The 15,791-nt window shown below is 35.3% G+C and overlaps 2 protein-coding genes across 2 annotated transcripts; one reads left to right on the top strand and one right to left on the bottom strand.

Moving 5' to 3' along the window:
• Positions 1-430: 430 nt before the first annotated feature.
• Positions 431-8,933, top strand: LOC102914497 (olfactory receptor 10D1B-like). The gene is made up of 2 exons (XM_006992569.3): positions 431-457; positions 7,983-8,933. Exons 1-2 carry the CDS (start codon positions 431-433, stop codon positions 8,931-8,933), a joined length of 978 nt encoding a protein of 325 aa, XP_006992631.3.
• Positions 8,934-13,652: 4,719 nt separating this feature from the next.
• Positions 13,653-14,579, bottom strand: LOC102914174 (olfactory receptor 8D1-like). Its single transcript, XM_006992568.3, has one exon. It carries the CDS (start codon positions 14,577-14,579, stop codon positions 13,653-13,655), a length of 927 nt encoding a protein of 308 aa, XP_006992630.1.
• Positions 14,580-15,791: the final 1,212 nt, after the last annotated feature.

Genomic DNA, 15,791 nt, shown 5'->3' with positions numbered 1-15,791 from the left:
CTATTTCAAACTTATAACCACCTTGTCATTAATTATTGTCACAGGTGTATATGAATATGTTTATATATGTATAGTCATTATTCAGACCTGCTCAGTCTGTATTACACTGCTCAGATGTATATTTCCAGGGATGATTTTTGGTATTGGATAGGAATCTTTGTGCTCTTCCATATGTAAAACTATTTCTCCTGCTTTCCACATGACTTCATTGCCTGTGATTCTTTGTATAGCATAGAGGCCTCATGAGCCTTAAAACTATAGACAAAGACTGAATTTAACATTGCATAGCTGAATTATTCTCCCCCTTGTTGACTGTTCTTCAAATCATTTTGTTCATAGACTTAGTGCTGTAAGTACTTCAAGTTAAAAATAAGCAAACACTCAGACCTAATTATTGTATTTGTATAATTATCATACAGCATGAAATTGTATGCCTCTCAGACTTTACTCTAGATTTGTAACCTCAGTATACAGAATTATTGTGAATGTTTTTATGTTTTATATATTTGTTATTATTTTATTTATTTTTAATTTTATGCTTATAGGTGTTTTGCCTGCATGTATGTATGTGTGTTTTGTACATGCCTGGCCAGAGGCTAAAATGGGGCATTACATGCAATGCAACAGAGTAGTTGGAGAATTGGTGATCAAGTTAAGACACTTGTCACTGAAGCTGAGGACTATAGTTCAAGACACAGGATTCATGAGGTAGAAGGAAAGAACTGACTCCCTCAAGTTGTCCTTTGACTGCAATAGGGACACTATTATATGAACACACAGACACAGACACAGACACACACAGAAACACACACACACACACACACACTAAATCAAAATGCAATAATAAATGTTTGAAAACATGCATGACAACAGCTCGAGCCTGTTGAACATGTAGATTCAGAGACTCAAGATGTTCTAAATAAAGCAACTGTGCACATTTTTGTACACATCTCCCCACAGAAAATTGGCAATACTCCTCTTGGATAAAATTTCTGCTACAGACTGTTCAATTACAGTGTGAATATCTCTTTAGATTTAGAGTAAGTCGTGAGGTTATTTTCTAAAGTAGGGGAGCAGTTTCCCACTGCAAATGGAATTTCTCTGATGTATGGCTACTCCTAGCCCACAATTGGCATTGTCAACACTATTTTAACCCACTGTGATATTTTGTTTTCATATTTTCTTAAATTTGTCAAAAACAGAAGCTAATAAATAGAAGTAATCTGAAATTATTAAGATTTATTTTTGTTTCACACATGAGTTCTTGTGTACATAATTTCATAGATTCAATCAAGATAAATTCCAGTTCACAAGATAAATAAGAAAATATTGATATCACACAAAATTGAAGAGTTATGTTATGTGAAGAGCTGGGTCTATCTTAATAGATACAAATGGGTACATCATTTGCACACAAAATTACACCTCTAACAAAAAACCATTTGGTGAATATTTTCCACATATCGGACAATAGGATGCTCTAATTATCATAAGTACCTAAAGAGCAAGAAGTAGCACTATCCAGACTTTAGCAGAGTAAGATCAAAATATTTAGCATGAATCTTAGAAGGTCTTATTAATAAAACAAACCTGGGACCAAGTATTGGGGTGAATCCTGAAAGATCAGAGAAGCAGAACAAGCCACAACTACCTCACCTCGACAGTTCCTCAGCTGATCCTGTTTCCTCAGATTAGAAACCTCTGAGTCATCCAGAATGAATCTCAGCTGAACTGCTACTCCAAAGCCTGAAAGCTTAACCAGCTAAAAACTTCTAGTTTCTGGTCTTCACACCTTGTATACCTTTCTGCTTTCTGCCATCACTCCCTGTGATTAAAGGCTCACTTTCTGGGATTAAAGGCGTGTGCCATCATGCCTGGCTGTATCCTTGAACACACCAAGATCCAGGTAGATCTCTGCCTCTGGAATGCTAGGATTAAAGGCATGTGCTACTACTGCCTGTCCTCAATGTTTAATATTGTGGCTGTTCTGTTCTCTAACCCCAGATAAGTTTATTAGCATGCACAATATTTCGGGGAATACAATACTACCACATAAATATCTAGGGAATTAAAATTTCCCAAATTAAGTTCTGTAAAATCACTTTTTTGTATTACAGTTATTTGTATTATTTTTATTTTATTTAATATTTATTATTATATTTTAATTATTGCATTTCTGCTTTCCCTTTCTCCCTCCAAATCCTTCCTATGTTCCTCCTGCTTTTTAAAATTCACAACCTCTTTTTTTTTACTAGATTGTGACTGAGTAGGACCCTGATTGGCTACCAGGCTGAATGTACTTCCTGAGGGTCTGATTGAAGCCAGACATTAGTCAACATAGGCTGGTGGAGCACTATGGGACACAGGTCTTAACATCCTGGCCTCTGGAAAAACAACAACAATAAAAAACTGTCCCAATTAGTGTCATTCCTATTATAAAAGGGGACAGCTACTTCCTATTTCAGGTACCAGACCTCAAGTCAGTCTCATATCAGTCAATAATAACAGGTACCAGGACAGAAGGTTGAGAGGCCTTGATTCTGGAATCAGACCTGACCTAGATCTGTCAGCAGCTGTGTGACTGAGTTATTAAGTGTCAGTGTTTTATTTTCCTCTCCTACTCAATGAGGTGTTTTTAATTAATCGAGAAAATAATCATTGAATTTAAGAAAGTAATACAGTACCTTACAAATGTTCGATCAATATTGATCTTTACATTAAATCATATCTACATCAAAGAGTTTATATCAACATTACTGATTTATAATTTTCCTTTGAATATATTGTTTTAACATTCTTTTTAAAGTGTCTTACTGTAAGGACACATAGGGTGATTGAATATTGCTGCCCTATTCATTAAATGATGTTTTAAATTGCAATGTGCCTTTTAGATAGTTACAGAATCCTGAGAAATGTTTATAGAATTAAAGTGAGAGTGTTGGAGTGTTGCCCAAGGCAAGACTTTAACATGTGAGACAGACAATAGATGAGTCAAGTACCTTCCAGTATTATATTAGTCTATCAGGCAGGCTGGCACACTGGATTTTTTTTTAATTTCTATTTCCAAACCTCTATTGTTTAAATTTAATGAAGAATGTAACAAACTTTCATCTAATTGGTCCCTCAGGGATACCAATGACTAAATCATGAAAAATCCACAAGGGCATTTGAAAACATTGATCTAGGTGGCAGTGAAAGTGTTCAAGACTTGATAACATGCCCATGCCATGAACATTGCTCTATAAACACCAAATCTCAATTCCGAGGCTGAAAGACCCTTTGCTTTTCTAAGTACCAAAGAATATGACTTGGGTAACATTTACAACATTGCAAAGAGTCCCATGCAATATAAAGTGACAAGTATCTCCAGTTCCAGTGTCCTTGCAGGAAATAGATTGGATGTCATCAGTGAGAGTATCGTAGTAAGTTCAGGATGAGCCTGAGCTGGTAACACATTATTTCAGAAAACCCAGGGCCTGGGATACAGTTCAGTGATAGGGCACTGACCTAGCAAGCTTACATACTGGGTCTAATCCTCAGCTTTGGAAGAAATCCAACTTGATCCTGCAGAAGAATTATTTGTATTTTTTTCTTTACTCTAAAAACAACAATCTTCCAAACACTTAGTTATTTGAAAATGTTTTACTTTTCTGAAAAATGGTCTTAATTAAGAATCTCATGGAAGCATTTTCTTCAATACATGTTTTTATATAAGAATAAAATACCATTTCTTTCTCATAAGCAGGTAAAAGAGGTCATCTATATTCTGTGGCATTTGGTTTTCTCATTTCATATTTAACCTTAAAATTATAAGTGCATAATAGCATCCCGTTGTGATTTAACTTGCATTTTTTGACTGATGACGTTCAATATATTTCTATAACTTATTTGCCTTTATTTAACTGTTTTGATTAAAACTGTCTTCAAATCAGTTCCTTGTTTTTCTTAAACTAGAGGAGTCTCCTGGCTTTTTATATTTGCATTTAAAAAACTTATATGTACATTATTTCTCATTGGATATACAATTTGTAAATATTTTCTGTATGTAAACTAATATTTTCTATTTTGTAAAGAAATATACAAGATTTTTAATATTTTAACTTTTAATTATAATCAATTATAGAATTAAGTTTCCAAATTTAATGTAATTTACAAATATTCAGTAACTACAATATCTTGATGGCAACATGTATCGTATTATTAATTTATTCCCTTTATTTATTGTCAGTACAACTATTCCTGCCTAGTGACCTAATTTTAATTTTACTCCTTTGTCATCTAGTGAACTACTGTGGTGTCAGTAAATTACCAGGAATCTCCCACTGCATTTTTTTTTGGTTTCTCTCTTTAGTCCCCTACTGATCTTTATTCTCTTTCATGATCTCAATATAGAAAAATTTTAATTTTCAGGTGGTTTAGTTTGTTTTGTTTGAAAGAAAATCATGGATTGCAATTCTGATATGTCTGAAACTAAGATCATAATAAAATGCTTCTGTTATTTTCTAGAGGAATTGTATATTTTTAAAATGCATTTAAACCATGATGTATGTAAGTATATTTTTGTATAAGTTGTGAGACATGATTGATTGAGTTTTCATTTTTTGTATAATTGTTCAGTTATTCCAGAATTAATATTGAAAAGATTATTTTTGGGCTACTTTTTTTACAGTTTGTCAAGGATAAATTAACCATGCATATGAGAGTTATCTGAATTCTCCATTTGGTTCTGCTGAGATATGTCCCTACCTTCTTGGTGCACATGAACTCAATTAAACAGTGCTAAAGTAAGTACTTAAATCTGTTAATTATGATTGTGTAGTGTGGCGTTCTTGTGGACTCCCTAAGAGTGGGATTGGGGATGTTTCTGACTCTTTTTCTTGTTCTTGGGACCCTTTTCCTCCTTCCCTGTTGCTTCTTCGAGCCTCTATATGAGTTTACACTAGGGTTTGTGCCTAGTCTTTTTGAAACTTGTTATGCTGTGCTTGATTGTTATCCCTTGAAGGCCTAATATTTCCTGAAATGAAATGGAGGAGGAGTGGATCTGGTGTTAGAGGAGGTAGTTGGGGAGAGAACTGGGAGGAACAGAGGGAGGGGAAACTGCAGTCAGGATGTAATGTATGAGAGAAGACTAGGTAAATAAGTAGTAAATACATGAAATCTGGCAGTTTGAGCTTTACAACTTTGTTTTGTATATGAAAAGGGGAAATAGTTTATTGTATTTTATTTAGAATATTTTTTTTTCTCCCTACTAGGATCATTCTGTTTTAGTGTAAGGTAGGAAATTAATTTGTTATTATCATTAAAAATTCTAATATGGTTAAGGTTAAGATTGCATTGATTGTAGTCTGAATAGAGTAATTCCATGAAAGTACAATTTTCCTCCAAGTATAGGTGTCTTTTCCGACTGTTTTGTGCAAAGTTTTGTTTAAAATGTACTTGAGAATGTGTACATTTGGTTAGCCTTTTTTATTCAAAGCAAGTTGAATGAAGGGTTTATGTATATTTTTATTTGTTTTGTCTCTGCATCTGTGTGTGCCTGTGTATGTATATATGTGTCTATGTATGCAGTAGCATACATGCTGTAGGCATGTGGACATTAGAGGACAACTAGAGGAGTGGATTTTCTCCATCTGGCATTTGGGTCCTGTGGATTGAATCCATGTCCTCAGTCTAGGGAGCAAGTACCTTTATCCCATGAACCATCTGGTTGGCCAATCTCCATATCTTAAAGAATTGGTACTCAACCTTTCTAATACTTCACCCTTTTAATATATTTCCTCAGGTTGTGATGACCCCTAACCATAAAATTATTTTATTTCAGAACTGTAATTTTTCTATTGTTATGAATCATAGTGTATCTCAGGTATAGGATATCTGATATACAAGTTCCAAAAGGGTTGTGATCATAGATTGAGGACCACTTTCTTAAAGTATATATGTTGCTTCTATCATAACTGGATATCTTTCTTTGTTTGTATATATGCAGCAGTACAGGGTTTGGGGGGTATTGTTTTGATATATTCTGATCTTATTATTCTAATTGTATGATTTAGTTCTAGAGGCTTTTCTTTTTCTGGAATCGTTGAGACATATATAAATATGGAAATTGTTTAGTTCTGAAACATATCCTGTTGCCTCTTTTCTATCCTTTGATGCAATAGCTAAGACTAACATTATGTGTGTGTGTGTGTGTGTGTGTGTGTGTGTGTGTGTGTGTGTGTGTGTAAATATATAATCTGTTTGCTAGGCATTTATTAATTTTCAATGCCAAAATTTTGTCTACTTGATTTTTATACTTTGGATATATCTATTGAGGTAGATCGGCTGTAGACTTCAAATCTGCCTATTCATACCTCATGAAATGTTATAGTAGATGTTTTTTTATCAAAATAATGATTTAATATCAAATGTTTTATTGTCAAAGATAATATCTGTATAATCTCAGAGCTTATTATCTCCTGATTATATTATCTTGAAAAGTGATAGCATATTCTTACTTGCTTTCTAGGTTGCATTCAATACATTTCCTATATTATTTAGATCTTAGATTGTATTGAAATTTTCTAGACAGTACTGACTTGTATTAGCTTTCTTGTGTCAATCTAAACAGTATCAGACAAGTGGTTCCTCCTGTTTCTCTTTATAGGCAATGCTTCTAGAACTAGCTCAAAAACTTTTACAGTGATATATTGGTTTATCTCCAAGTGTCTCACTGAAAGTTGAACAAGTGGTTTGAGTTCTCCACATCTCTGTGATAATATTTACCTTCGTTCTGTACATATAATACCCAGGAACAAGTCATGACTTTGTTACACAGAGAGAGAGAGAGAGAGAGAGAGAGAGAGAGAGAGAGAGAGAGAGAGAGAGAGAGAGAGAGAGAGAAACAGAGCAGAGACAGAGAGACAGAGACAGGCAGAGAGATTGAGACAGAAACAGACACAGAGAGACACAGAATCAGACACAGACAGATGCAGAGAGTGTTGAGAAAGTAAACAAGTCAATGTAAGATTCCTCTGTCCAAAAAGTTTTTCTGAAAGTTTTGTTTCTCATATTGTTCATACATCTTTCCAAATCTCCTAAGAGTTGTTGGAGGCTCAACTGGAAAGAAGTGGGAAGAGATAAATGGCAGGTGAGAACAGAAAGGAATTACTGGGAGGAAGATCAAGGAAAAAAAACTAATTATCTAACATTTTCTACAGACAAAGATACATGTCATCAGGTTCCACAGTGAAAATGTGGCTAACATTATATATTTCAGTTTGATTATCATTAATAGTCATGCCATAATCCTATAATTTATTTTCCTTCATTTATTTTTGAGATTATAATATAATTATATCATCCCCTCTCTTTCTTTTCCTCCCCCAATTCCTCCCATATACCTTTCCTTGTTGTCTTTCAAATTAAAAACCTTTTTTTTTCATTATTTGTCGTTATATGTAAGCCTCTTTACATAGTATTGGTTGCAAGTTTGTTTTCAAGGCTGCTCATTTAGTATTAGATAACCAGTTGGTGTGCTGCCCATAAGAAAACTGTTTTTTCCCACTTGTCTTCTAGTTTTGTAAGAAGCTCCTCCCATGAAGTCTCAGTCCAGTAACTTTAACTCACTCTGCACTCTAAATCAGAAGAGCAAAGAGGAAAGAATAAGTTGAAGCTCTCTTATCAATGGGGTGTTCTTCAGAAGTGTATCTCCATCTCTCCATAGCTGCTTCCAGTTACTTAGCAAAATACCTAGGAAAAGGAATTATGTTCTACCTAATATCTTAAGTGTAATCTCTGGCAAACCAAGTTTGTAGTGATTATTGTCCAACTCAACAAAAACTTATAGTCCCCAATTATACACTTCATGGATTTTTTTCTCCATGTAATTCTGCTCCATAATATAAGGGTTTTTGTTAAAAATGAAACCAATATATGTATGATAAAACTCTGTGGTCTGATTCCAATATTTGTGTCTTGGAGATCTGTGTTCTGCTTTGAAGTCATGCATTTTTGAAACCATGATGAATCTCTCTATAGTGACTCACTTTGTCCTGCTTGGCATCCCACACACAGAGGGTCTGGAGACCACACTCTTTGTCCTGTTTTTATCTTTCTACATCTTCACTCTGGTGGGGAACCTGCTCATACTCCTTGCAATTGTATCTTCTTCTAGGCTTCACACACCCATGTACTTCTTCCTGTGCCAGCTGTCCATGTGTGACATATTTTTCCCTTCAGTTAGCTCTCCCAAGATGCTGTTCTACCTCTCGGGAAACACCCAAGTAATCTCCTACGCAGGCTGTGTGTGCCAGCTCTTCTTCTACCATTTCCTGGGTTGTACTGAATGTTTTCTGTACACAGTGATGACCTATGACCGCTTTGTGGCCATATGCCATCCTCTAAGATACTCAACAATCATGAATCACAGAGCGTGTGCCATTCTGGCAACAGGGACATCATTTTTTGGCTGCATTCAGGCTACTTTTCTGACCACTCTCACTTTCCAGCTGCCCTACTGTGGTCCCAATGAGGTGGACTATTACTTCTGTGATATACCTGCTATGCTAAAACTGGCTTGTGCAGACACATCAGCCCTGGAGATGGTGGGGCTCATCAGTGTGGGCCTGATGCCCCTCAGCTGCTTCCTCCTCATCCTCACCTCCTACAGCTGTATCCTCTGCTCCATTCTGCAAATCCGATCTGCTGAGGGGCGGCATAGAGCTTTCTCCACTTGCAGTGCCCATCTTACTGCCATCCTCCTTGCCTTTATGCCAGTGGTCCTCATATACCTCCAGCCTACCCCCAATCCCTGGCTCAATGCAGCTGTGCAGGTCTTGAATAACCTGGTCACACCCATGCTGAATCCTTTGATCTACAGCCTGAGAAATAAAGAAGTAAAATGTTCTCTGAAGAAAGTACTACAGCAAGTGCCAATTCTGTCTAAGAAATGATAGAGAAATGCTTAGGTCTTTAATAATTCTTTAATTATACTATATCTTCTTCAAAACTTGTCCTTTCTGTGCAAGGGAACACAGAAATCACCACTGCTTTGAAGACTTGAGGATCAAGGTAAAATTACTCAAGGTGAACTAATAAATTATTTCATCATCAAGGACCATATCTTTTCAGTTTTCAAAATGTCTTAATTTTTTTCCTTTGCTTGATTTATGCTCTTATTGACACAATTTGTTTTCTTTTACTTCTTTCTTATTTTATCGCTTCTTCATTAACACATGATTTTCTATCTCCCTAATTATCTTCAATAAATGAGCTTTCATTACAATGTTTTTCTTGCCTGCTATAAATGAGAAAATTTTAATCACATGGCTTTGTGTTTTCTGACACACAACTAAGTCATGTATCAAAAACCTACTCCTGGATGGTACCTAGTCATACTTATGGATGAAACAGAATACTGATATGCTCAGCCACCTATAAAGCATTTGTATTTGTTTTATACCAGGAGTGGTGAAAGAGAATGTAGGCAGAGTAGACAGGGAGACTATGTAAGGACATGACAGAATCTTTTGTTTTCCACTTCTAGAAAATTTGAATTTTAGTTTGGAATCCTCAGCACACCTAAATGCCCATGCAAAGTCCAAGTTGCAGCTGATTTATCATTCATATGCTTTGCTTAGAAACGAGTGATCTTTGTGTCTTTCTGCAACTTTCCTTTCCTCCTGTTGCCATCAATGATGGACATGTTGAATCCTTGTATTCATTCATATATTCATTCATTCATTCATTCGTTTATTTATTTTATCTATCATCTATCTATCTCTATCTATCTATCTATCTATCTATCATCTATCTATCTGTCATCTATTTACTTTGTGTGTGTGTGTGTGTGTGTGTGTGAATGTATGTAACCATGTGAGTATATGTGTATTTGCAGGTGCTTTTGTAGTCCAGAAGATAACTTTTGGTGCCAGAGTTGCAAGAATTTGAGCGATGCCAGAAGCAGATCTGGGTTCTGAGCCATCTCTCTAGTCCATTATTTTTAAAATCATACTGATAGCTTTCATCTTTAAAAAACATTATTAACTATGTGCATAAGGAAAACTATAATGTAGTTAAATATTTTTTGGTGTAGTAAAGTGGAAATTGTAAGTTATTCTCCAGGATTCATGTCTTACTAGCTCTATATAAGAACAATTAATAAAAAGTAGATGGTATGATTTAGAAAGAGAGTAAGAAAGAGTACTTAGGAGGGTTTGGAGAGAGGGAAGGGATGGGGAAGTGATATAAGTATAATATATTATCAAAAAATTAAAATAGTATTTCCAAAAAGCATTTATAAAAAGATAGACTATGGTAGAAACAATGTTTTCTGTTTATTGAACACATAAACATCTATGGAGTGCTTGGCAACTGGATATGATAGTGACAGAGGAAAACAAAACACTACTTAGCAAAGTGTTAGGGAACCAGTACTGGTAGTTTGTGGATCCTAGAGATAGCAAGGCCTGGTCTGAGGCTATCTTGTCCTAGTTGCTTCATATAAACGCCAAATAAAATGGCTTGATTTTGTACCATGTACAAAGAACACAATGTGTATAGTAGGTAGAAGAAGGGATTCATTTTCCTTTTCCTGTCATAGTTTTTGAGCATTATATTTCCCTCAGTGACTTGGGTATAATAATTTATCTTAAAATATTCATTTTAATTTTTCTTATATTTTTCTTAAAAATTTATATGAGGGCTTTGTAATATATCAAGTCTCTAACCTAGATCCCACATTTGCTGATTTCTGCAACACCTATATTACTCAAAACTTTTGTAAAAATGAGAATTAATGAAAATTTTCTGATCTAAATATTAACATGTGTTTTTTTAACATAAGAGTCATCATGGTTATTGATAGTATATTTATTCATTATATTCATATTCATCATATTCAATAATTGACCTTATTAATAACGAATCATACCAATATTGAATATTTCAGCAGAGATGTGTGAGGTCCTGTGAGAGAACCCCTTTCTGTTGTAGCATTGGTCAGTCTTATCTATAGCAACAGAACTGATAGAATGAAATAAATAAACAATAAGCACATAAAAACACATTTTGTATCTTTAACACAGAGGAAAGCAAATTTAAAAACACAAAATATGAATATATTAGAACTAAAAAATAAATTAAAATAAAAATATGTTATCAAGTTTGGGCTTTAAAATGGATCAACTGTAACTTTTATCCATAACTGTTCAAAGTTTAAAATTACCTCATTCAGAAGCAGAGTTGCACTTTGAGGGATGGCTAAGAGCTCCCTTAACATAATATACAAATATTTCAACTAGGTATATTTGTTCTAATTAAATAATATATATGATCATAATAGTATGGAACTGATTACAACTTTATTTATAATATACTAAAAGACCCTGAGTGATCACCAATAAATAAGTGAATAGATTTTGTTAAATCCATACAATAGTATTCTAAACAATAAAAGTGGATTTACAGATAAATATTTAAATGTTTATTTTGAATAAATTAAAGCTAAGAACATATAAATAAAATTTCTATTTACATTAAATTATAGAAATGCAAATCACCAGTCCACTGTGACAATGAGAAAATCAGGTCAAAAGAAGAGTCATGAAACATAATCAACTATTTATTATTTTGACTCTAGCAATAGTTTTTAATTTAGAAGTGTGTCAAAAGTAATCTTTCTCCTTCATACATATGTTCAGTTTCACATACTTCACCCTCCCCTGGATGAATTTGAGTATGATGAGGTTTCACTAAGTAAAAAAGAATCAGCTAGAACCATAAAAAATGATGGGCATTTTGTTAGTGTTTGTCAAATTTGTAAATTTAGTGTGAAAATTAGTATCTTTATAGGTTGACTATTCAATTTCAAGTGTTAAGTTTTCACTTGCTCAAGTCTACTTCTTGAACTTTGGGAGCATTTGACAGCCTCAGATAAGATCTTCTCTCCTTCTGCATGCACATATGTTCTATCATCTCATTACCTTACGGCGGGGCTTATGTCTTGTAGCTAGATCTATTTTTCAATGAATTCTGAGTGTTATTGTTATTCTCAATACCTCACTGAAGTCTTGACTTAGTTTGATCACTGACTCCTTAGAGATTTTGGAGTAAGCTATTACATTCTCTTGTATTAAAGACAACTATTTTCCTTCTTTCCTAATTGTTACACTCCCGAGGGATTTCTTATATCACAGCTAATTGAACAATTTATATTTAATAATAAATCATGATGGAGTGAGGATACAGTTCTTTTATTTTTGTCTTGGTATAAGGAGATATTGACTTATGACAGTCAGGAGGCAAGTGAAAATCAAGTGATCTTGCATACTCCCAATAGAGGGGAAATGTTAAAACACATTGAGCAGAACCTGCAGACTGAAACTGACAATCTCTTCGGTTACTGTTTTTTTCCCTATGTTTCTCTTGATTTTCTTCTGCATTTGCCTTGTCCTCTCAAAGGATTAATGAATGGACTTAGGAACCAGTTCCATGTTTCTGAAACTTCCATATTAGTGAGCAGTCCAGTACATCTCATGTTGCACGTTTTCTTTTTGAAAAATCATATTTGTATTTTGACAGTTCCATACATGTGTTTCATGCATTTTGCATTTTGATTGGTTTTTAACTATAGCCTCTCTCCTCTCCCTCTTTCTCATGTATACTCTCCTTTCCCCTGCTGATCTCCTTTTCACATTTGTGTCTACTGATTTCTATCTTCTACTTACTTTCAGAAATATCAGTGTCCTTGTTATTGGAACTATGTGTTGGTTTCTGATTGGCACAGTGCTTGCAAAAATTGAAGATCGTGACTCCCAACTCTCAGATTTTATTGATAGTCTGTAGATCATTTCTATGAGAGGAAATTACTAATAATGATTATCTAAAGAGATAATAACAGATTTCTTTCTAAGTACTTATGTTTATACCCTTAAACAAAAACTATTCTCAACATCAATGAGAGATGCTTCTATTTACATTGAACAGTAAATAGAGATTCATGACTGCCTGGGATGCTGAGAATAAGTGTTAGATAAGGTCTGAGGCCTAAATAAGGCTTTGTACTATACCTTCTAAGGATCAAGAAACATTGCAGATTAGGGACAGAAGGAATATAAGAGGTGGAGGATAGGGAGAAAGCAGTGAGTGTATAACACCGTCATTGTACTCATGAACTAAAAGAAGCTGTGACTACACCTGAGCCATTTCAAAAGGCCCACACACAGTTAATCAAGGATAGTGGAACAGTTCACAGGACAAACACCTCTTGCTGCTGACCTACAGACAAAGAAGCTTTAAATAAGCTTTAACCACTCTTGAACATTAGGACAAGAAGACTGGTGTTAGACAAAATATTGAATTATTATCTCACTTATATGAAAAACAGGTAAGTTTTCCTACCAAAGCACTAAAATAGGTGCTTTACAAAATAATTTTCCATTTTTTGGAAAAATTGAAAAAACAATACAGAGTAAAGCATAAACATAAATATATATTGTGTGCATAGCTCTGTGTTGCACTGCTTGTCCATATACAAGTTGCTCTGAGATCAATCTCAGACCAGCAAACGTATATATGGAGTACATTATAAGGGACAATAAAAATGAAAGAAAAGAACATATTTTCAGTAGAACAGTTCTCTTCCCCAGTCCACTGTTTGCCAACAGTAAGACTTATCTCCCCACCAAGAATCTGCCCAAGGCTTTCTTCACATCTTTGTTCCTCAAACTATATATTAATGGGTTCAGCATGGGGATCACTGTGGTATAAAACACAGAGGACACCTTCTCTTGCTCTAGAGAGGTACTTGAAGAAGGCTTAAGATACATAAAGGTGATAGACCCAAAGAAGATTCCCACAGCCATGAGGTGAGAGCTGCAGGTTCCAAAGGCTTTGGACCGGCCCTCTGATGACTTGATGCGAAGGATGCTGCAGAAGATGAAGACATAGGAGACAGCAACAGCTACGGTGGGCACCAAAGTGTTGGTCCCTCCAGTGACAAATACGAGAAGCTCATTGAGATGTGTGTTAGAGCAGGAGAGTTTGAGGAGGGGGAGAGCATCACAGAAGTAATGATTTATGATATGGGATTTGCAGAAGCTCAGCTTCATCAGAGCACTTGTGTGTGCAATGGCACACAAAAGGCCTAGGATAAAGGCAACCAGAACTAATAGTGAACAGAGTCTTGAGGACATGATCACATTGTACAGCAGTGGTCTGCAGATGGCCACATATCGATCATATGCCATAGCAGTCAGGAGGTAACCCTCAGCCACCACAAAGATCACAAACAAAAAGAACTGAGCCATGCACTCAGAATAGAGGATCAAGTTTTTCTTCCCAAGAAAGTTCACCAGCATTTTGGGTGTAATGACAGTGGAATAGCAGAGATCAACAAAGGATAAGCTGCTGAGGAAATAATACATGGGAGTATGCAGCAGAGGGCTGACTGTGATGAGCAGGATCATGCCCAGGTTCCCCACAACTGTTACCACATAGATTCCCAGGAACAGGAGGAACAGGGGCAGCAGGAGCTCTGGCTGCTGCGTTAATCCCACCAACACAAACACATCTGCAGTAGAATGATTCCCCGTGCCCATTCTTTCAAGGATTCTGTGGAAGTAGAAAATAAGACTTTAATATACTATGATACCAACATGAACATGCCTGACCTCAAATACAGCTAAAATTTACATTATGGAAGGCCTTATTCCTCTTCCAAATGAAACCGAAGTTTCAGAGAGAATTTAGAGATAACCAAGGTATTGTTTTTTATCTATAGTTCATGGACCACTAATATATCTCCTTTAATGTTGTAAGTCAATTGTGAGTTTAGATCACAAAATGAACCTCTTCCTCACTGTCATAGAAACATTTGCCTTTTGGAATTAGCATCAAAATAAAAATTTTGTTCTGTGGAAAGAAAGAAGTGTTTGCTGACAGGTGAAGAGTAGAAATACTGTGTGTGTTTGCTCATGCATTTATCATCACAACTCAAGGAGCTGAGACAGAGGATTGCTGTTACTTTAGGAACAGTTTGGCTGTATAGGGTATAGCATTAACTTGGGTTATAGTGTTAAAATCTTTCTGGGAAAAAACACAAAAGTTCCATATATAAATCAAGCAAGAATAAAAAGTAGACACAGTTGTGGAAGGTTTTAAAACTGGTTCTCTGGTTGGTTTCTTTATACACAGATATCTTCAAAATACCCACAAACAAGGAACAGATGATTCCTCAGCACCACTGCATTGAAAATAATTTTTTTACCCAGCTGTACAAAAGGTAGAAATGCTCATGTACAAAAATAATTGAGTCACTCCAAGAAGGAAAACGACTCTAAACTGGAGTATCCAAGTAAGACCTCCTGGATCCCTATGATGTTGGTGGAGGCTGAAAAGACAGCTGTTTCCTCGTTTCACTCTGGTGAAACACAGTCTCCTGTGATATATTTGCTTACCCCAAGTTTAATAAGGAGAGTTTCCTCCCACTCAACTATTCTTAAAAGTGTCAGCTGCTTAGTACCCCAGTTGCAAGCAAAGAAGCCATCACTTATCACCCTTAAAACTGATAGACAATCATTATAAGACAGGAGCATTTGCTGTTGAGCATACTAGGAAGAATTCTATTACTATAAACTGGTACCTTCTAGTAAATGATTCCCACCGAGCTCTTGACCTTGGATCTGAACATATAATATCATGTGCTACATTTCTTCCCTCAAGAAATATCAAAATCTAGTGTTACCACAGGTTTTCAGCACAAAATGTTTTTGGATTGAGCCATATTGGATGACAGAGTGTGTTGTTGGAGT

The sequence above is a fragment of the Peromyscus maniculatus genome, chromosome 7 (assembly GCF_049852395.1).
Source record: "Peromyscus maniculatus bairdii isolate BWxNUB_F1_BW_parent chromosome 7, HU_Pman_BW_mat_3.1, whole genome shotgun sequence".
NCBI lineage: Eukaryota > Metazoa > Chordata > Mammalia > Rodentia > Cricetidae > Peromyscus > Peromyscus maniculatus.
The sequence above is the reverse complement of the archived record's forward strand: the minus strand, read 5'-3'. Positions and strand labels throughout refer to the sequence as shown.